Source organism: Thermobia domestica, chromosome 15 (assembly GCF_964235325.1).
Source record: "Thermobia domestica chromosome 15, izTheDome1.hap1.1, whole genome shotgun sequence".
NCBI lineage: Eukaryota > Metazoa > Arthropoda > Insecta > Zygentoma > Lepismatidae > Thermobia > Thermobia domestica.
The window spans coordinates 21,039,858-21,062,139 of record NC_137468.1 but is presented as its reverse complement, the minus strand read 5'-3'; the positions used below and the strand labels follow the sequence as shown (position 1 = coordinate 21,062,139).

At 34.1% G+C, this 22,282-nt stretch overlaps 1 protein-coding gene across 1 annotated transcript; it reads left to right on the top strand.

The window, feature by feature from the left end:
* Nucleotides 1-317: 317 nt before the first annotated feature.
* LOC145671825 (uncharacterized) lies at nt 318-16,801 on the top strand. Its single transcript, XM_081741053.1, has 5 exons — nt 318-424; nt 1,259-1,325; nt 5,743-5,914; nt 7,396-7,467; nt 16,555-16,801. Exons 2-5 carry the CDS (start codon nt 1,276-1,278, stop codon nt 16,660-16,662), a joined length of 402 nt encoding a protein of 133 aa, XP_081597179.1. The 5' UTR covers nt 318-424; nt 1,259-1,275; the 3' UTR covers nt 16,663-16,801.
* Nucleotides 16,802-22,282: the final 5,481 nt, after the last annotated feature.

Genomic DNA, 22,282 nt, shown 5'->3' with positions numbered 1-22,282 from the left:
GATTCTCTCTTTCATCCTGTAATTAAATATTTCCTTTTGATAACATGATGTCGTAAATTCTATTTCTATTTCAATATGTTTCTTAGCACTAATTGTATTATTGTGTTAACAAATAGCAACGGAAGTTTACTTTTTGAATAATTCCAAAGATAATATCCATATCCTGTTGACCATACCAATGATGACAATCAGCATAATAACACATGCCTCGTACTGGTCAATAAATATGATACATATCCGGTCCAAAATAGTTATTGTAGCACTTGTTTTCCAGTCACATGTTATACATTCATTTGATTGGTTAGAGTAAATCAGGCGACTATATTTGCTTAATGCTGATTGGACGACTGTGTCTACCATACAAGCAGACCAAAGGTTTTATCTCTCATTGTAGTGTTGAACACTGCTTGGAGAAGACGAAAAGGTAAGTCTTTGTTCAACAGCTCTTCCCTACTATTCAGAATAGATTTACCTATTATGAGCAATCATCAAAACTTTCTATACATCTACTAATGTTAATACTTTTGGTTCTTTAAGCTTCTTTTATATCATTCTACGATATAAAATAATCACTGTGTTCACCCTGGAACTTGTACTTAGAACCGCGCTTAATAAATTTAGGTGTTCTGATCACAAGGTAACTAGTGAATTAGCTCTCTACTTTGAAATATACTTGTTATATGTTTGTTTCTTTTTTCTTACGTTAGCACCGAGATAATGAGAAGTAAATGTATAGTTAACGTTAAACTGTAGAATACAAGCCACTGGAACTCAATCCAGACTCCTCGCTCCTTAGATGACAACGTGGGTGTTATATCATTTATAAATTAAAGGTTGTATCAGGGGAAAAGTGAATCAAAAGTTTTCGTTAAATGCCATTTTATGTTCAAATAGGCAAAAAGGGTTTACAAATACACTTCTTTGTTTCATGTTGTTCTAAACAATGATAGAAGTGAGAGTGACAAATTTTCCGAACTAAAAATATTTTATAAGATAGAATTTGCTTACCAACTAACTGGCCAACATCATAGGATGAGTCACAATCGCAAACAATCTCACTTGTGAGTGACATTTTGTACCAAACTGCCTACAGTCACGAGTGAATTTATCCTCTACCCTAAGATCCACATTCATACTCAATTTTATCTCTATCATCTGCAGGGCTGTTTTTTTAGATGCATTCTAGGTTTTACTCGTATCATATAGCATAGTTATTACAAAGGAACTAACGAATGAAATCTTATAAATAATATTTCAGTTGCAGGAACATCCAGTATGAAAGTCAACGTTTTTCTCGGACTTTTGGCCATCCTCGCCTGCTGTTGGTAAGTAAACAGGGACCATTTTTCATCGTCCTTTGTCAATTGAAAGGATTTTGACATTGCATTTCACATTATGGTGGTAATAATGAAAAGAACTTTTATCTTCAATATCGATGCTATATGCCATTAATTTTCAAACAGTAGTCCCAAGTTCTATAAATGGATCATTACAGGGTCATCGGTAAATCTTTCAATGATATACAATGCGATAAATTGAATCTGCAATCTCTAATGATTCTTCAATAGTACAGATATGAGTCATTGCATAACATTATTGGATATTTGGTTTGGTTTGATTTTAATATAGAATCATTTTCAACAGCGAAGCTATATGAAAGGTGGACCTACAACTTAACATGGGATTCGAATCACATGAGCTCCTGCCGGGAATCGAATCCGGGTTTCCCATGCTAAAGACGTGTACGCTAAATTATTATGTGTTGATACGTTATTTGTGGAAGGCTACATCCGAGACATTCCTTGGGGCAAGAATCTCAAATATCAAAATTTTATAATTTTATGTTAGCATCCCAAAAAGTAGTTTATAGACACTTAACTGATGTAGTTAGGGAACTAATAAGTTAAATGTTTGCTACTAGAATGTCACGGTGAGCAGTTTGTTTCTCTATAGCATACAAAGGACTGGGCATTATGGATAGATTCGGAATTATTATTAGAGATATCATGAAGAGAAAAGAATTAGTAATTATTCTTTATCACTAAGGCACAATCCCAAATTGTTATTATTGCTCGAATACAATATAGTTTCTCGAATATTATTCCTGTAGAGTCAGAAAGACCAATCGTTAATGAAACCTATATAAATTCGCCACACACTTGGTTCTATTGAAAATGTACAAGTTACGGAGTAAATAGTCTATGCTATATCTGAATAGTTTTACTAATGTAAAACCTCTTATTATCAGTGACGGATCCAGAGTTTTAGTACGAAAAAGTATATTCCTGATTCTAGACTATGCCTAAAACTGATATTAGATATTAAATAATGTTGAAGTAGAGGGACAGAAATGTGTTGCACTTTAATTTGATGTAATCCAAACCGTTTGGAGTAGGTCTGGTTAAAAGTATTATCACCTTGATAATCTGCAGTGTCGTTAGTTAATATTTGAACTGTAAAATATATAATTTTACCAAGAATTGTCCTACAAGATTGCAGACAAGTATGTGCCCTTTGGTATTAATAAAAATACCAACTGTGATGTTCCATGTCATTAGAGAAACATAACATTATACGACTCCAGGAAGTAACCACTCAACAATATTTGCTTCGCAGCACTCAAACTTAGATTATTTTGAAAAAACGAAAAAGGATTTATCGTCAAGTTACACTACTATCTTTCAAGTCAATAGTATCCATATCTGATGTTCTCAACGCTATGTTTTTCACGCTACAACGTTGACAACTCTAGTAAGAGGTCTCGAACTCAGAATCCAAGAATGAATGTTGAGATAGTTCTAATTTAGTGTTACAGACAGTTTCAGATGCTACTTTGAATTCCGTAGACAGTTGCTTGACAGCTCTTTATAACTACCCTTTTCAATTTGCGATGATCCTCTCACCTAAGATTTCTTAATGTCCTAAATTTCTCTTCTCTGACGATCGCCTTGCAACACGTTGTGTATCCCATCATCAGCATGGACTCTGTTAGAACAGATATACCTAACAAATTTTAGCCTTGGACAGATATGCTCGAACTAACTACGCAGCCACAATTTTCCTTTTAATAATCGTAGAAGCCTACCATTTCACATTTCCCAAGTTGTGACCTTTCATATACTCGAGTACGTACCACACTGTCTTGCGTATTACTTACTACCATCCAACACAGCATTAACACATGTAACATATAATCCATGGATTTTATGAATTTTATGTCACTGGTTATTAAATATTTATAGAAAGGTGTCTCTAGGAATAATTTATATTATTTTGTACCGAAAAAGCTTTTTCGCTCTTGCCTATTCTTTTGTTTCTGTTGGTTATGCCCTCTGGTGGGACGTACTAGTACGACGCATGAGCTCTCTCTATAGGTGGCCATAGTTGGGCTGGAACGTTCGAGAGAGGAAGTATAATAGTTACGTTTCGCTACTCTTATCATATTTTGTGGTCGAGTTATTATATCAAAAAGGTTATTCTATACACATAATCTACGAGTGATATTCAAAGTATAATTTTGTTGAAGTATAAAATTCGAATGTATTCATGAAGTTTAAAGTGAAGTGCTGTAACCTCATGTCGGCTAGTTGTTCTATTTGATAGCACGGATTGGCTTAATAAGGCAGCGAGGTACGCAAGATATATGCTTTTCCTTCCTTTATCATATTACTCTTACATTTAAAGGGCAGTTTGCCATTTTGTTTATTTTACGCACTTTGCCTATAGCTTTTCTACGTTTTTTCTCAGTTGAATTAGATTCCTGCATTATTACCAATCTGCGTGACTAATTAGAACAGGTTAGCTGTTACTGAGGCAGAATAGTTTACGTTCTTAATTGGATAATATTCTACGATTGAATCTATTTAAATTCTCTTTCCGCTATCATGAAGACCATAATGCAATAGTGCTTGTTGAATTGTTAAATATATGTTGATTATTGGGTTCTTAAAAGTTTAAATACACTGTTTGAATTTCTAAAGGAGATCGATTGTACGAGTATTATTTTATGAACTCAAATCCTACTACTACTACTATTCAGAGATTTATTTTCATAGTATTGCTTGTTAGTAGCGATAATAGATTACGTATCCTTTCTATATTTCAGTGTGGAATTACGAAACCACTAAAATTAATATCGGGGGAACCGATCGATGTGTTCTCCTCTCCCACCCATACATATACTCTAGTTTTCGAATCGGAGGTTATATATGATTTAATTGAAATTACTAAGATACCGAAATTAGCGTAATATAACTATAGTTACACACATTTTTAAATATTTAGTGTTATTGACTCACAAAGGTTACTCGTTGCAGTTCATGAGAATTTCCAGTCTTCTGACAACTATCCTGTATGCAGTGCATATATAGCACCTGAGTAGAAGCTATAGCTCTAAATAATTATACTTGTATTACTTTGTGCTGAATTAGGGAAGGTTAACTTGCTTTTCTTGCTTCACAATTGCCATGTCTCAAATTGAGCTACGAGAATTCCTGAGGTTTTCCGATTTCCCTCAGTTTCACCAGTCGGATACATTCCCCCATTAAAGGATATAAATTTCCGAATTTTCTACAAAAAAGTCCTCTCTATATTCTAATGTTAACTATTTCCAGTTTTAAAGATACCAGAATCTGTATCTGTATGACTAGACGCTTTCGAAATGTGGGTGTGGAGAAGAATGGAGGTAATTCGCTGGCACGTTTGGAAAACGAGTAAGATGGTATTAGGTATGGTGAGAGAGAAAATAATAATTTTATATATATTGAAAAGAGAAAGAAAAATTGGTTGGGACATTGGCTCAGAAAAACTATATCATGATGGAAGTGCTAGAGGGTAATGTGGCTGGAAAGAGAGGGTGGGAGCAAAAGGAGGCTACAATTGATGGATGGTATCAAAGAGAAAAACCGTACGTGAAGACGAAAACGTTACATGAAGACTGTGAATCATTGAGCCTTTTCAGTACCGGCAAGTGACCAGTCAATAAAGACAGAATACCTACGATTATGGTAATGTTGATGATTATTTCGTTTATTATTACAAAAAAGAACAGTCGATATTTCATTCAATTCTTTTAACAATGACCTATATTTTATATTTTTGTTGACTTTTAAGGATGCGAAACTTGAAAGTCTCGGAAAATCTTCAAATGTAAAAAGCGGAAAAATGGTAACAATTTTGTAGATCCTGGAGTTAATTACTCAAGTCAGGAATTCAGAGAATATTGTATATTCGTGCAATCAGAGTTACAAGAAGTGATTGTAACTGATATTGCAGTCTACGAGCAAGTGTATCAGGTACATCAAGTGGCCAGTTATCAGTAGTTGGATGATGGATTGTGTGTGCCTCGACTTTTGACAACCAATATTATTGTAATATTGGGTTTATTACCTGTCACTTTAATTAACTCCGTAATTTCTTCACATTGCTTCTCCTACCAAAATATCCAGATATCAAACGATAATTTCATCAGGACTATGCACTTCAAAGAAAGATTCCCTGACTATTTGGCAATACGCTTATCAACACTTCTAATATAACAAACTTAGAAGTAAAATATTTTCGATTTGGAAATAGTTACACAGTGGTAACATTTCGCGCTTCTAACAAAAATACATCATATTTCGTCAGACCTTTAAATACAGTTCTAGCCCCACTTGAATCTTCTAATTTGCAACGCTAGTCGACATAATTCTAAATAAATATTTTGGATGATAAATCTTCTAATAAAATATATTTTTATAGGGCGAATGATATTGATGAAAGAGAATTGAAGTGTGTTTGCGGAGTCTTCAATGGCACCATCGTTGACAGTGGCGTAGGAACTGACGAGCCTCTTGTGAAGACCCCAGTTGACATCGAGATCACCTGCGATGAGGAAGGTCAACTCAAATGCAGCAAGAAGTGTGTTGCCGTGGTAAGTACCATACTCTTAAGAATGTTAAAAATCTTAATTTGTTCTGATGGTGCCAGTAAAGAATTACTGGCTTAATTCTCCTGTAAATATAGTGTTTATGTTTTAACTGTACTCTACTGCTTATAATCTTAGTTTATTTACTGTTTGTTAGTAATATATGATTTTTGAAAAGAATAAAGTGTATTTACTTTATAGTGAAACAATATACACGAGAAAAATTAGTCGTAAAGTATAAAGGACGATTATAAGTTTTACATGATGTATTTGCAGCTGAACTAGGGTTTCAAACTGACAGGTATTTTATTGGGTGTCTGGTAGTTTTGTCAGACTCATTTATATATTTTAAGGTCTAAAATACAATTCCTCTTTATCTGTTTTGGCGACTAGAGCAAGTGCCGGTAGTTTTATTGTGCAAATTTTGGAACTCAATAACTTATGTCAACTAGAGGTGCTGGTTATTCAAACAGTTTACACTGCAAATGGCGATCACAAAAACAGAGCGTTTGTAGTATATGATAGAATTTGCACGACCATTGTCTATCGTAACAGTGCAAAGACATTTTCGTACAAAATTCCAGGAACAAACACCACCATATTTTACGCTGAGTACAGAAATATTCATATACTGTAGTATTTTTAATCGTAGCAAACAATTATTTATACCTTCCAATCTGAAAGTCTTGGGTTCGAATGTCCATACTTAGACCCTACGGGGTTTTCCACTGTTTGCATACTCCCGCTGGTGAATGCAACAATGAAATCCTTACTACATCAGCTTTGGCTCCCAACGTTGTTGCTCCCAACTTCTATTTCTCTTGTTATTAAAGGTTGTTAAGACTTCTGTGTAAAATATCCTTTCCTGATGTGTAAATAAACTTTCTCAACACACACACACACACACACACACACACACATGAGAAAGTTTATTTACACCTCAGGAAAGGATATTTTACACAGAAGTCTTAACAACCTTTAATAACAAGAGAAATGAAAGTTAAGTGAAACATTAAAAACTAGTTAATTTCTTTTTATCTGTAAAATGCTTTCGTATTTTGTGACTTCAATCTACATATTAATGTGTGTTCTTGGTTTTTAATAAAAGCAAAATACTTAAAAGTATATATTTCAAAGACATTAATGTTACAATCTTTCAACGAAAGCATATTATTTAAAAAGAAAAAATTCTGTCAAAACGCTTATCTGGAAGGTTTTACAGATCAATTTGACCCATGTAAGGTATTGTATGATAAATTGATTTGAATTGATTCACACATAATCTATCTTTGCTACTTGTCATTATAATACCTTTAGAAGTAATGTTTTATCCACAGAGGAGAGCTACCCTCCATTAGGTACATCTTCTAATTATTTACTTTGAAATAAGTTTAGTGATAAGTTAAAAGAATGGTTGATTTAAATTGTAATTTCAAATGTCCAAGCGTTACACTAAAGATTCAAGCAAATATATAATTTTCTTTCAGGCCCATAGTTTTAAAACTATTTCCGGCGTGATTCTGTGTTCACTGGTAAAAGACAATGACAAAGAATTTAAGGTAAGACTTTTCTTAGAATATATTTGGTAGAAATAGTTTGTAGTCTACATATACGTGGAGTTGCCAAATAAAACGAAACAAAATTTTAAAAGGTAAACTAACATCATAGAAAAATACTATTTAAAATGTAGAATTATTTAGAAATATAGAGTACAAACTGTGTTGGATGTTAGAGTAGAAAACTTAAGATTTAGTTTATAATTTGTATGTCACAAATTAATATCCTAACAACCTAACTAATATACGTATAAAAAACTACATGAAGTGACACAAAGTAACGGATACTTTCGGTTGACGTCGAAAGCTGAAATTTAGCATGATTGTAGCTTTCAGGGATTAACCCACAGGAAAATTTGCCAAAAGTTAATATTTTAATTTTTTATGTAGTCTAAAAGGGGGAATGAAGAAATTCCCAATGTTATTTGAATGAGACTTTTGCGGACCTATAATATCATATTTTAGATACTTGAAATGAAAAGTTAAAATTCGGTAGGCTTATACGTTTTCGTTAGCGTTACCAAAGTAAATTACCAAAAAGAAAGATGTTCCGCTTTAGAGTGTTTTTATGAGGAACTGTAAAATATTTCCCATGTTATGTAAACCTCTATAGACATCTTCTACACTCCAAAATGTTTAGGCACTTCCACCAGAATTAGAATGATGAAACTTGGCATGATTGTAGCCTTCCGAGACTAATCCAGAGAAAAATTACCAAAAGTGAATAAATTTAGTTTCTAATGAGTCAAAAGAGGTAATGAAGAAATTCTCATGTTATTTAAACAGACGTTTTCTGGCATACAAAATCTTATCTTTTAGATATTTGAAATAGGAAAAGAAACTTTAAATTCGGTATAATTGTGGGTTTAAGAGATGCTAGGCTATAGGCCGAGCAAGCGCGAGTTGTTTGTGGGCGGAATCCCCAGCTACCCAAAGGCTAATATTAATATAAAGTCAATTTTTCTAACGTTAAGAATAGTTTAAATGAGCATATGCTAAAAGTTAAGATTTTGAGGTAGCTATTGATATCATATCACCTACATTAGAGAAAAGAAAAAGAGCTATTATTTTATTGTTATGTATTCAAGTTTTAAATTTACTTGCAAGTGAGAAATTTTTATTCATATGATTCAGGTTATACTGAATCATATTCATAATTTAACACAAGGATACAAGTTGAAACGGAAACTGATTATATGTGTACTCGAAAAAATAGACAGGGGGAAAAGGATAAATGTATTAGCATCTTTCATTAGTGCAACTTAAAAGCATTGGTCAGGTCAACGAAAACCCAGTTGGTGGAACAGGGTGATCTGTGGATCAATGATGGTAAAAAGTACGGCGATCGTTAATGTATATTTAAAGTATACACGGGCAAATCGTTAAGAGGCCTAATCACTCCGAAATTAAAATACTGCTAATTTTACAGTAATGATGTGATATCTTCAAATAGATAAAAGATAAAAGCGCCATAGACAATATTATTTTGCATGAGGTATCGTTATCACGAGTCACCCAGTAGCTTTCAGTTTGCAGCCCTTTAGAAACGCGAAAATAAATGTCGATTTTCTAAATGTCTGGAAATCAAAACCAGACATGCGAGTCGTGATAACGGTATCTCATGTAAAATAATATTGTCTAGTGAGGTCTTGTTTCACTTTTCGATTATCTTTTATTTATTTGAAGATATCACATAATTACTGTAAAATTAGCGGTATTTTAATTTAGCCGTGATATGGCATCTTAAGTTGCCGGGGAAAGCGAGGCAAATAAAGATAGCAAAAGCGGTAATAGATAGCAAGAATCAGTTTCCTTCAGTTTCCTTGGGACCGATTAAGCGTCCCAAGAACGCATTTCATGTCCATCCTTAACTCTGTAGGAAAATCGTAGTGATATATATCCACTAGGAACTTCCATTACTCCATATGTCTCCCCATCCGCAAAACAACAATAACAAAATAAAAATATGTATGTATCCATCTGTTCTGAAAACAAAAATCAATGGTAGAGCGCTTAGCTCTTATGTGCGGAATTCCTGGTTTAATTCTCGGACAACGTAAATTTGTGATGGACAACATCCTGTTCGTAGGTTTTCTCGAGGTTCACCGGCTTCCTCCTACATTATAATTCCACTGATTCTCCCATCATCATTTACTTGCCTTAATCATCCGTCTCCCTTAGCCTAAAGGGTTAAACTTAAATATTTCGTTTCACTTTATTTTAACATTACTAAAACTGGAATGGATAGATATTAATTCTAATTTCCGGTTTCAACATGATTTGCATGGAGCAAGAACGCTAAGAGATACGAGAAAAGGTTTCTTTCTCTCTTTTCTTTCGTTCTTTCCCTCTGTCTCTCTATCTACCTTTTTTTATTCGATTAAAATTATGAGAATAGGTACCATCTTCTGTCTTAAGACTCTATTCAGACCAGAAGTTGCAAAAATGAACTAGTTCTAGATTTACGGCGATCGCTATAGAGTAAAATTTGTAATAGATTAAGAGAAGCTATTTTTTTTTTAATTAAGGGTCCCAATAACCAGTCTAATTTCTATACTAAAACTAGAAGTGATAGCACTTCCAGTTTGAAGATTAATTGAAATAGTGTCATGCCTTGTAAACTGAAAATCCTTTACGCGCTGTACACGTGAGATTAATACGTGTTCAATTAATTGCTTAGAGAAATTAAAGAGGACATATACTCAAATTCCATTGTTGTATTCTCTTCACCGTGTAAATATGCGTTGGAAATTAACTTCAGCATATTCTAAGCATAATTTTGTTCCTATTATACACTATTTCATAAATGTCTGAAGAAAAGTTTATTTTAATGAAAAAAAAACGATGACTTGTGCTTTTTTTAAAAAGATGTGTACATTTATATACAGGGTTTCCCAAAAGTAGGTATATACCCTTGCGTTGATCAAGTATAATATTCTAGCTTATGAATTTATTTGCTTCGACTGTACTGAGCTTCAGGTATAAGTAAAAAAAATATTAAGAATAAATAATAAAGTAACTAGGTCTACCTGTTTGATAACAGTACAAAATGATATGAAATACAGTGAGCTGATCAGTACGGGACTGTATACTTACTTTTGGGTCACCTTGTATATTAATTTGCATCCCTAATAAGGACATATAAGGATTAGCATCATTGCCTTCATATTACGTGCCTTGATTTGCCAAGAAAATATATTATTAATTATTCTTTATATTCGAGGGAGCTCCTTGTGGCTAATTGGTTAGTATATTAACCTTTGGCGTAGGAGATCCGGGATCTCATGTGGTTAGGATTCCACGTTAAGTTGTAGGTTCACGTCTGGTACACAGGGGTAAGGCAAACAGGGCAGGACGCCATTCCTCCACTTTCAAAAAAATATCTGTGGCGTCCCTCCACTTGCTAAAAACTACAATCGGCAAATATTACAATGATAAAAATAAACGGTAACCTAGTCGAGGTTAATGGACAATTTGGCTGCTAGAACCAGTTAATAATTTGTAACAACCTTTCTGAGACAAAAAAAGTTAATTTTACTAGGTCACCGGTAATCAATCGGAAAAGTTACTGAAAATGCACAGAAACAATACAGTGTTTGGCTGTTATTAACCTATAAAGTAAGTTAGAAGAAGGTAACCAATTCAGGAAGGTTAATTTAATTTTCATACACTCTGTTGTTATCAACCGATTTTCACACAAGGTAAATTTAACCCTCCACAACTTGTTTACTGGTAACATTACATTACCAGAAGCACAAACAGTAACGTCGCCATTTGCAATTTTAAGAATGAAAAGTTTTAACAATTGTGAATACATCCGAAGGAATAGGAAAACAGGTATTAAAATTTGGATTCTACATGAATTCATATTGAAATGTGAAGGAAAGTTTATTTACGGAGGTTTATGCATTTTATGACATTTAAAGAAATATAATCTTATGAAAGTTTTATTCTTCTTATTTACTGCTCTTTTGACATGAAATTTTCCACATACATGTCTTTGCCGATTATACGCATAATAACACTATAAGAAATACCGGACGAAATCGTTATCAAATTATATTCCTACAAGAACATATTTATAGACATGCTACAATAATTTTGGACATGAGTGTACATTGTTTAACGGTAGATGAAACGTGATCTAATAATGGAAGTTTGATATCGAAAATTACTTCAAGATCTTTTTAATGTATATTTTACTTTCAAGTTTTATTGTTTTTTTAATTGTCCTTCAACTTTATTTTATAATTATTTTCTATTTCTTAATTATAACATATTTTCTATTTTTTTTTTATAACAAACTGTATATGAAAACAAAATTATCAGGAAATGTAGCCTACATGTTGCGCAAACGACAAACAATAAAAATGGCACATTTATTAAATAAATTTATGAAACAATTAAGAAAAAATAACTAAGTCAACAGGAAACATAATTTCGATAGTCGAACCAAAGGAAGAGGTAGAAAACCACCTATCAACAGCATCCCATCCAGTGCCACTGCCTGCCTTTCCACGCCATCCAATGACACCACACCCTACTTGCATAGCACGTCGTCCTGTTGTACAAATGTTCAGTATTGTCCTCTGTGTTAGAGAAGAAATATCTCATCTAGTTGTTTTCCATGTGGTAAAGTGCCAAGAACCGACGATACGTTGCCACGTTGGATAGCAATAGATATGCGTTGTATTAAGAAAGATGTTGAAGGAATATCTCCAGTAACGATAGAAATGCGTCTGCCTACTTCTCTAATAAAATCAAGGCTTGCAGATCCCCAAGCACCACTAGTCTCGATGGCAATTGGAGCAAAAATAAATTTATCAAGGAGGCTGTTATATTTACTTTGCTTTTCTACTTCTCTACGACTAGCAACAGCCCCAGCATTCATAACAGCTAAAGGGAGACTTGAATGGGCAAATGTATCTGAACACGTAAAGTCCCAAACTAGTGATTTGCCTTTCAACCAAGGAACTAATGGTGGGGAGGGTAATGCATTCAACCATGCCCCAGCATGTAGGGATGAGGCAGCACGAATCCTGGCTTTATCCTCTGGAGCAATAACTGACTGTAAGAGAAGTTCATGAAAATGCGCTGCAATTGGTATGTACCAATATGCCTGAGAACCTATTTTATTAATCTCTGGAAGATCTGTATCTGTTAAATTTTTCCATTTGGTAGAGCCTTCTTGAACTGTGCCATCTGGGTCTAGGAGGTAACCTTGCGGAAGAAGAGCCTCAACTAAACGAAGAAATCCGTGGTAGGACGCTAAAAAGGAAGGAATCGCCATATCCATGGATCGTCGAATACCAAGACCCCCCTAATCTCACAGGTAAGGATGCTTGAATCCAAGATTCGTCGCTTAAGGAGCAGTTTAAAATTGACTCCAGACCCATTTTAAGGATATGATCGTATTTCTCCAGTAATGGAGTCTCATTCCAAGAAGGAAAACATCGTAAGAAGTAGTTTAAACGAGGGATCGACAAAGAGGCACGTAGAAGAAAGAAAGCTGCATGGACAGAAATCGAGGCGAGTCGAGACAAAAAATATTCTAACTCCGATATTTTGCTTAACAGGACATTTGTAAAAGCTTCCTTTGTGAGAGCGGCTCCTAGAAGACAAGCATCCTGATTAGTTAGGAGACGTATTCCTGGGGCAGTTTCGTCAAATTTTTTAAATAATAGGTCGAACTTGACTTCGTCTGACCCAAGGAAACCAACTTCACACTTTGAAAAATTTAAATATAGGCAAAGTGCAGATTCCTTCTCATTTATTTGTGCTAGAGTTGAAAAAACTACTTCAGGTTCATCAGCGATAGTTCCATCATCCAAATACCAAATGTTTAATTCAGTGTTGATCGATTTCACTAAGGAATGAATGGTTATAGCAAAAAGTGCTGGGCCCAGGGGATCGCCTTGTTGTACTCCTCTCTGGGATGAAATAGTGTCTTCACCTAAGAATAGATCACTGGGTTGAGCGTAACATTGGTAAACATACCGTATGGATAGATTGAAGGAAATTCATTCAACACTGTAGTGAGCATGGAGTCCCGGCGAAGCTCGTTAAATGCGTTGCGAAAATCCAGTTTTAAGATAGCCTTAGGAGTATTGTGAATAGAGGAAAAATAAACCCTGGTTGCATGTACAGCTGCTTCGGCTCCGTTGGGAGTACAAACACCAAGTTGATGGGGAGACAAAAAGTTCTTAAAATGCTCCCGTGTTCTGAAGCATATAATTTTAGCTGATATTCTGCGCCAGACATTACCAACAGCAATAGGTCTAATTCCACCAGATTTCTTTCTTAGAGCAGTAAGTTTGGCTCCGAAAAACAATAGCCGAACTTCAAGGGAACTTTTCCTGAAATAATTAAATTAAACAGATCTCATAATGATTTTAAGAGCTTTTCCTTCGATTCAAGTACTTGACAGGATAGGAGATCTTTGAGAATCGAAGGGTGAAGACCATCGAGACCTCCCGCGCTACCAGATGGAAAGGAATTAATAGCTACCTTAATTTCATTAATTGAAACTCCTTCACAGTTGTTTGAGTCATCTGGAAAATTCGGTAAAGTAAATTCACCAGGATGGGCTTGATGCTTCTCCAATAGCGTCTCAAACACAGAAATGTCGGGGGCTGCAACAGTATCATCTGACATTAGTAGACGGACGGCTCCACGGATGTCACCATCTGCAAGTTTGTTTTCTACAATCTTAAGATTGGAAACATTCTGTTTTGGAAGAGATTTCCTGATCTTTGTTGGATGCCAGGTTAAGGCGTCAATACCTACATCACACCAAAGACGAACTCTTTGTTTTACCCACGAGGTAAGATTTTTTACATTTTCAGATAGATCTTATGAAACATATTTCTAGTACAAATAATCACACTAGATGATAACACTACTGATCACGTAACTGCCGTCAAATAATTCATACATTCGTAACAATAATTTCGTGTTGTTTGCAGAAAACATGGCCGTTGTAAATTGCTTTGCTGTAAATACCAGAAACCTTTTACAGCTTTGCTTGTAGGAAAGAGTAACGCCCAAAGAAATTCTCACTTTTAATTGTTAAGTATTTCTTATATGGGTAGACTATAAGAGTATTACATAAGTACAAATGAATAAACTCAATGTAGTTGTTACCTATTTTAACACGCTAGCTGCCAATGGTGAATTTTGTTGTTCACCGGTAGAGTGCCAAGCGTAATTACTTACATTATTCTTGTTTTGTTCATATTTTTTAAACATAATATTAATATTGAAACATAATCTAAGACAAGGTATTGAATCCGCGAGCATAAAAATTGGGAGTCCGATCGGATCTACGTGTGTATATTTTGTTTATGGGCAAGGGGATTACAGTTGAACTGGTAACTCTGTTAGAAAGTTATTTGCTTATTACTACATGTGCAGAAGTGAGAAGTGTGGATATATTCATCTTTCTTTTAGCGCTAAAAAGTAGTATCTTTGTGCAATGGAAAACGAAGAAATATACGTAGAACTCGATCTCATTAGTAATAGCAGTGTAGTGATCTAGACTTTTCTGAAAATTCAGCAAATGACAGGGACACTGACATCTTGTGAAAATAAATTAGAATAAATAATAAATTCATTGTTAAAGTTTTTAACATGTCATTGAAAAAGCAACACATAGGCCCGATCGGGTCTACAAAAGCAGGAAATGCTTGTTACTTGGTATTTAGCGCCCCTAGCGGCGTTAATAATCAATATCAAAGACCAAAACCTACAGTGTAAATTTCTCATATATTATGTGTAATAGAAACACAACAGTTCATTAACAGTAGAGACATTTTACAATACAGGTACTCTAACGTCAATTCGACGAATTAAAAATTGTGGGTCCAATCGGACCTACAAGAACATTTTCTTAGATTATTAAAGTAGGTCCGATCAGACCTACATGGCAGCTAACGTGATAATATTGCATTTTTTGGTATTTTCATATTATCAGAGATGTGATTGAAAGAATAATACCAGGCATTGCAATTAATTAAATATATTATATTAACCCTTAACGAGTTTTCGTAACCATTTGGCTACACATTTTTTGATCTTACCTATTGCGTTTGAAGACTATTATTTTTAGGTATTGTTCCTTGTGGTTATTTGTGTACATACTTTCCGCGATCCAGAGAAGCTATTACCTCCTGGTGACAACTCTGGTAAATTTTACGCGGAAGGTGGTCTGTGGATATATTGTTTTGCAAGCAGTGCCGGAAACAGACAGAAAAGATAGTGAACCGTTAAGGGTTAATCGAAATACGGGGTTAGAAAGTTGACGCACCCTGTTTCGTTAACCGAGCAGTCGGTTGTTCTGACATGCTAATTAGGTTACCGGTTACAAGCTATGATCGGTAGTGGTAACTCTATGGCCGGTTAGCGTACCCCTGTGAGTTATTACACTGTAATCTAGCAATATTAACCTGTAACGCAAGGTTGTGATCACCTTCTTTCGTTAACCTTTTTCTCTTGGTTGCTGGGACACAGACTTTGTTGTCCCTATATTGACAAAGTAACTTGATTACTATCCACCTTTTTCTTGTTTACTAGTAACCTTTAGTTCCACTTTTACCTCTGCTCATACATCCTGGTTACTGAAAGGGACACTGAGACAAAAATTACATCAAACCAATCTTTAGATTTGAAAGTTTCATAATCCATTTATCTACCTCCACACAATTTAAATAGGAAGTCAATATGAAACACAAGTTTTATGAGCTTTACTAATGACTATCCATACAAAGTCACTTCTTGATTTTTTGTTTGATTCCTTGAAAAATGCTAGTAATCATATTTTTCTTTAGTAAATTTAACTAAATCAACCTAGGACAGTGACAACTAAATACAAGGTATTTGAGTTCAGGAAAAATGCTTTGGGAAAACCTGAACTGAGTGGCCAGTAGTGGAGTTCAAACTCGCGACCTGGCAATTAATAGGCAACAACATCGTAATATTAATTCACGCTGCTGTTCATGAAACAAATAAATAGAACAGTAAGAATAATATTTTAATTTATCATTATGTAATTGCTATTAAATTTTGAGTATAAGATTCTTGAATCTTTGACAGGTTGCCGTGTATTACAACGGGTGTAAGAAAGGTTGGTTGTATACAGGATTCACTTCAAGTGGGACCTTCTGTTGCAAGAACTCTAACTCCATCCCTTGCACGAAGTAATAGACACAACGAAGGAGTGAACACTTAAGACGACCCAGGCTCGATAAAGGATATTGGTTTTGATTTACAAAGTTTCATTTTGTAAATATATAATTTCGTCTTCTACTATCATGTAACTTCAATTAACAATAAAAAAAAGCAAATTATGAAAAATATTTCTCATTTGTTTTCTTTCTATTCTTTCCGGAGTTCGGGCCACGGGTTTACAGAACATCGTAAGTTAAACCTTAATGCAAATAAATGTTATTCAGAAGTATTTGTACGTCTGTTTATATGTGTCTTCAGGTGTTTTATTCTTCCACGTGAAATTAAAATGTATCTTAAATAACCATATATTATATTTAATTTAAGTATTTCGGATATTAGGTGTAGTGTTAAGGCTTTAATGTTCCAACTAAAAAATATTTCTAACTCATACATATAGAAATGCTTTCCAGTTCCACTCCTCACACACACACACACACACACACACACACTCACACACATAAATATAGGATGAACAATTTAGCTTGAAAAGTCATTGTAGTGTTTAACCTTATAAATAAAACACGCCGAAATTTTGCACGATGAAATTATTAGTAGGAAGTATTCTGACGTACTACGCAATACCACCAGACTAACAGTGTTGCCAACCCAACAAAGAGATCCGTTTTTTAATAGCGCTACGACAGGTGTATGCTGTCGACAGGTATACGCTACATATTTCAAACCTACGTATGAAACAAACCATACAGTACCACAGTTATTGTCCAGAGTTGCAAACTCAGTCTCTATATAATATCGCAAACATCGAAATATAAATTTTGAAAGCCTCTATAACAGTAATAACGGAAGTGGGGCGCATACAGTACTTCAATTTAGAATACTATGGCCAAAATATGTGGTATTTAGAATAAACAGGAATAAACTTCGAAGGTTCATGTGGCATATGATTCTTAAGTATAGGAATTTGTCGATTTGTTCTACACTATCTACCCATCCTATATACTGAGCAGATATTGTTTGACTATCCAAAAAGGAATTTTTCAGCATCCATTGTGATTGCAAAGACTGAGCATGGACAGATCTGGATAATAGAATTAAATGATATCTTGAACGTTGCATTTTGTATCCTGTAACACTGAAGAAGACATATAGTGTAGTAGAATACATATGAAGAAGACATGTAGTATAGTAGAATTTTAGGAATGATCCAAAAAGTGGATCAAAAAATTGCGGTTGGCCAATAATTAGTTTCATACGACCTCTAACGACTCCTTCCAGGAAACAATCTGATAGATTGGGTTTGGCTACACTATGTACTTCTTCAGATATAAATCCTACAAGAAAATTTTTTATTAAAATATAATGGATCTTTTGATCCAATAATTAGTTTTTGGATCAGGGGCCACAAAATTTTTGAATGGCCCATAAATCGAGTTTTGATTTTTCACGGAATAAACACATCATACTCTGTTAACTCATAGTTTGAGTTTGGCTATATTATATATAATTCTCCAGATATAAGGCCTACTAGAAAAGTTTTGTTTTAAATATAATGCGTCTTTTGATCCGAAATTGAATAATAAAAGAATAGTTGTAAAAATAGGAAGGAGAGAAAACACGAACAAAATCCATCAAAATCTCACCAGAGACTGAACCAGATACTCGTCCATCTAGAATTAAACACTACAACCTTAAATCGCATATATTCAAGGATTAGAAAAACTGGTAAGGTACAGATTTCGTAAGCGATATAACTTGTATATATATATACACTCAAGAAGTTGTCATATATATGACATTCATTTCGCTGATACTGAGGTATTCATGAGGAGGATTTAAATGAAAGTAGAAAAAGACAGCAATATCACGTTTTGTGATGTATTGAAACTCATCAGTAGCTCGCTGTTGAATAATAACTAAATTTTATTGTCATTCTGTTTGGTGTCAAGATAAGTAATTTTACATCACCTTAAAATTAACATCTGTCACACCCAAACGAACACATTATTTACATAAGACAGTATGACGAGATATTTAGAGTTTGTGCATATGTTGACACATCTAGGAGGCTCAGGTGAGCAGGTCATGTAGCCAAAATGGAAGAAAGTTGAAACGGTTTCCAAGTTTTAACTGGGAATTCAATCGAAAACGTCGATTGGGTAAACCTAGGTGCAAGGGGGAGGACAATATTAAGACAGATCTAGCAGAAAAAGGAATACAAAGTAGAAACTGGATCCAGTTGGCTAAGAACAGAAGCCAATGGAGAGCTTTTCTGAACGTGGTATTGAACCTCCGAGTTCCATAGTCATAGAGTTAGTTAGTATATATGTTGACACTATCCATATTCTGTATTCTTCTTCTTGGTATAAAATATAAGAAGTCAAATGACAGCTTAACAGAAAACTGTGTTTTCATTTGTATCTAGGTTGAGAGATTAACTATCTGATTAAGAACGCTGTTATTATGAAATCCTATTGTTAATAAATGATTTTGTTCAATTGTCTTCTATTTTTTGTATCTATTTGTTTCTCAGTAACTTCGTATATGAGGCATTAACATTTTAAATTTGGTAATTTCCAAAATTTAAGGTGGGGATGTACTCCTTCCAAATTTTCAAAGGGATGCGCTAATGTACCTATATCGTAAGAGCTTAAGGTGAACACTACAACCTTAAGCTGAACTGGAGCAATTTATTTAAAATATCTGTAAAAGCAAGTATATAATTGTATAAAAAATTATAATGGAACACTGCTCGGAATCAATAAATCATAAGATTATATTAATTCATCTTTTCTTTTAACTTTATAAACTTTGATTTTGCGTTGATGTATCTTGAAGACTGTATTTTCAAATCTATAAAGTCAACTACACTTATAATACGGTTAGCCGTTCCTAGGTACTTACTACCTGTTGTCTCTCTCTCTTTGAATGATGGTATGTAAATCCTGTCAAGGAAAACAAATATAAATACAACGTTTAATAATGTCAACAAAATTGTGAATCTTGAAGATGAACTATTTATGTATGGTAACCTGTAACAAGTACTTATAGGATGATATATTAGATTAAGATAATACATCAATGTATTCTTTAATTTTCTCTATTTTTCTAATAGCACAGATTTTACGAAGTACGCATATTGCCAATTAGTTCTGATTACACACAACTTGAATTATTGGCATCGTATGTATAATTATATCTACAATACGTTTATAGGTCTATAACTTAGAGAATAGCATGACACACTGTGAAGAGACATTTTTGTTTAGTGTTTACTGCATTAAGATAGTCCTTTTTAAGTTGTAACACATGTAGGATGCATGCTATAGCATCAATCAATATGTCGAGAACTATTGTCAATCATTACGCCAATCACATTTGGCAGACATGAGAAGTCATATTGATGTGCTGCTTGGTAAGAATTCTCAGCGTAACTTTATACATCACGTACTATTTCTTCCGTTTATAAGCATTTCACAGATATAGAACTATATCTATTGTATATGTAAAATCTATTGCTTATCCTATTTAATGCACTTCTTAAAATCTAATATTTGACTCTTCTTTTTTAAGTTACTTTGGAATAATAAAAAGAAAACTATGGGAATGTAACTTGGAAGATAATTCCTTAGGTAACTGAAGTAAGTGAGCAAATAAAAGAGAGGAAGAGAAAGAGAAACAGGAGAACGAAGAATTTAATTTAATTGACTCTAAAAGGAAAAGACCGTGATGTACGGTCAACATTTTATCTACTTCACACACAACATCCTTCTCTGAGGTCGTTGGAAGAAGCTTAGAGTTATATCTTTCCACTACAAAGTAGTTTCGCGTTTCCTTTTCGAAGGAGATAGAAAAGAGAAACAAGATTGCTGTTTTCTAGTATCTTACACGCTTCCAGGATCTCTGCTCAACAGAGACGAAGACAGGAACTGAGAAAAGAGTTTTGAAAGAGCAACAAAATTAAAAATAATAAACAGAGATCGTAGGAAGAAAACACTTCTTGTACGATGCTCAATTTTCTCCAGACAAAAATGTAGCTTCACCAGGGCCTGACTTATTTGCTGTAGGTAATATGATGAAAAACTCTAAAGACAATAGGCATTCACAGTGGAAAGAGAACAAGTTAATGATGGTGTTACCGAAATGATCAAATAAATCTTTTAAAAACATTGAGGAATCCTTTCCATATATTTCAAGAAATTCGTAATTTTATTTTTTCTTCTTCTTGTGCTTTCGATCCGAATCCTTGAAACATGATCCACCTTTAAATAGAAAATATAATTTACTGTGCTTCCAGTCTCTTTCCTAATTTAAGCTGAAACACTTCTGACAATCTTTATGATTCTAAGTTTGTAATAAAACATATACGTATTTTCATTTTCCTAGTATGTAAGTTATGCTAGAGTATTACTTGATTACAACCTACTGTGAATATTGTGGTATTTGCAATGCTACTTTGAATGAATAGTCTTGAAAAAAATCTTTAAAAATATAACACCAATATAGCTACACATTCAATTTCTAAGCTTTCACAAATTCCAGGAAATTTCATAAATCTCTTTACATCGAGCTTGGGGAAATTATTTTATTTTAGTTGTACTTTAGTGATAAATTAAAATATAATTTTGAAACACAGACCTACCTATCGTGGCAAATTTCTAAAACTAATATTTTAGGAAATAGATAGAAATATAATCCCTCTGGAACTTCTGATAAGTTTTAAAAAAATATATTGTGGAAGTCAAAAGAAACACAGTTTATCTGTTCTTTTGATAATTTGGTAAGCAATAGATCTTAATATTTCCATACCTAATATTTTCTTAATCATTGCTGTTCATATCCTTGAAGTAAAATCTTGAATATTATTCAAATATCTCATGAAATCAAACACTCTATATCTTTGAGATATGTTGCTAGGGTATACGGACAAAATATCGCGGCCGAAACATCGCCGCCCAAAATCTCGCCGGCCAAAACCTCGCGGGACAAAATCTCGCCGGGCCAAAACCTCGCCGCCCAAAACCTCGCGCGACAAAATCTCGCCGGGCCAAAACCTCGCCGCCCAAAACCTCGCGTGGCCAAAACCTCGCCGCCCAAAACCTCGCGGGCTAAAATCTCGCCGGGCCAAAACCTCGCCGCCCAAAATCTCGCCGCGAATGAAACTTTTCTTTAAAATTTACCCAATGTGTTTCCTAATATGCAATTCCACATTACAAATAATAATAATAATAATAATAATAATAATATCGTGTGCGTGGGCTTTCTCGGGTTATTCCCGTTTCCTCCCACTTTCTTTATTCGATCATTTCCTTCATCCTGGTCATCTACGTCTCCTTTAACCTATAGGACATAATCAAGGGACGTCGTAAAAACTCATATATTGTTTCATATTTTCATAAATATTATTAGATTTTTGTTAAAATTTTAAGTTTTTGGATGTTCCAAAGTTCACGAAACTAACCTCGTTAGTTGTCATTACTTTCCTTATGCAGACTTTCTTTCCCTATAACCAGTTTAAAAACATCCTGTCGCCCTACCTTCCCATTGAAATCCTCTAATACAGAAATAGAATTTTCATATGGTATCGCGGGACTTGGTCAAATACCCGTGATACTTCTTCTGAAACAGCGTCTTT

Bases quoted from the DNA above. Each gene is read 5' to 3' on its own strand.
- LOC145671825 (XM_081741053.1), top strand. From the start codon at position 1,276: ATGAAAGTCAACGTTTTTCTCGGACTTTTGGCCATCCTCGCCTGCTGT. The intron at 1,326-5,742 runs GTAAGTAAACAG...ATATTTTTATAG, and splicing joins GCCATCCTCGCCTGCTGTTG to GGCGAATGATATTGATGAAA. The intron at 7,468-16,554 runs GTAAGACTTTTC...AATCTTTGACAG, and splicing joins ACAATGACAAAGAATTTAAG to GTTGCCGTGTATTACAACGG.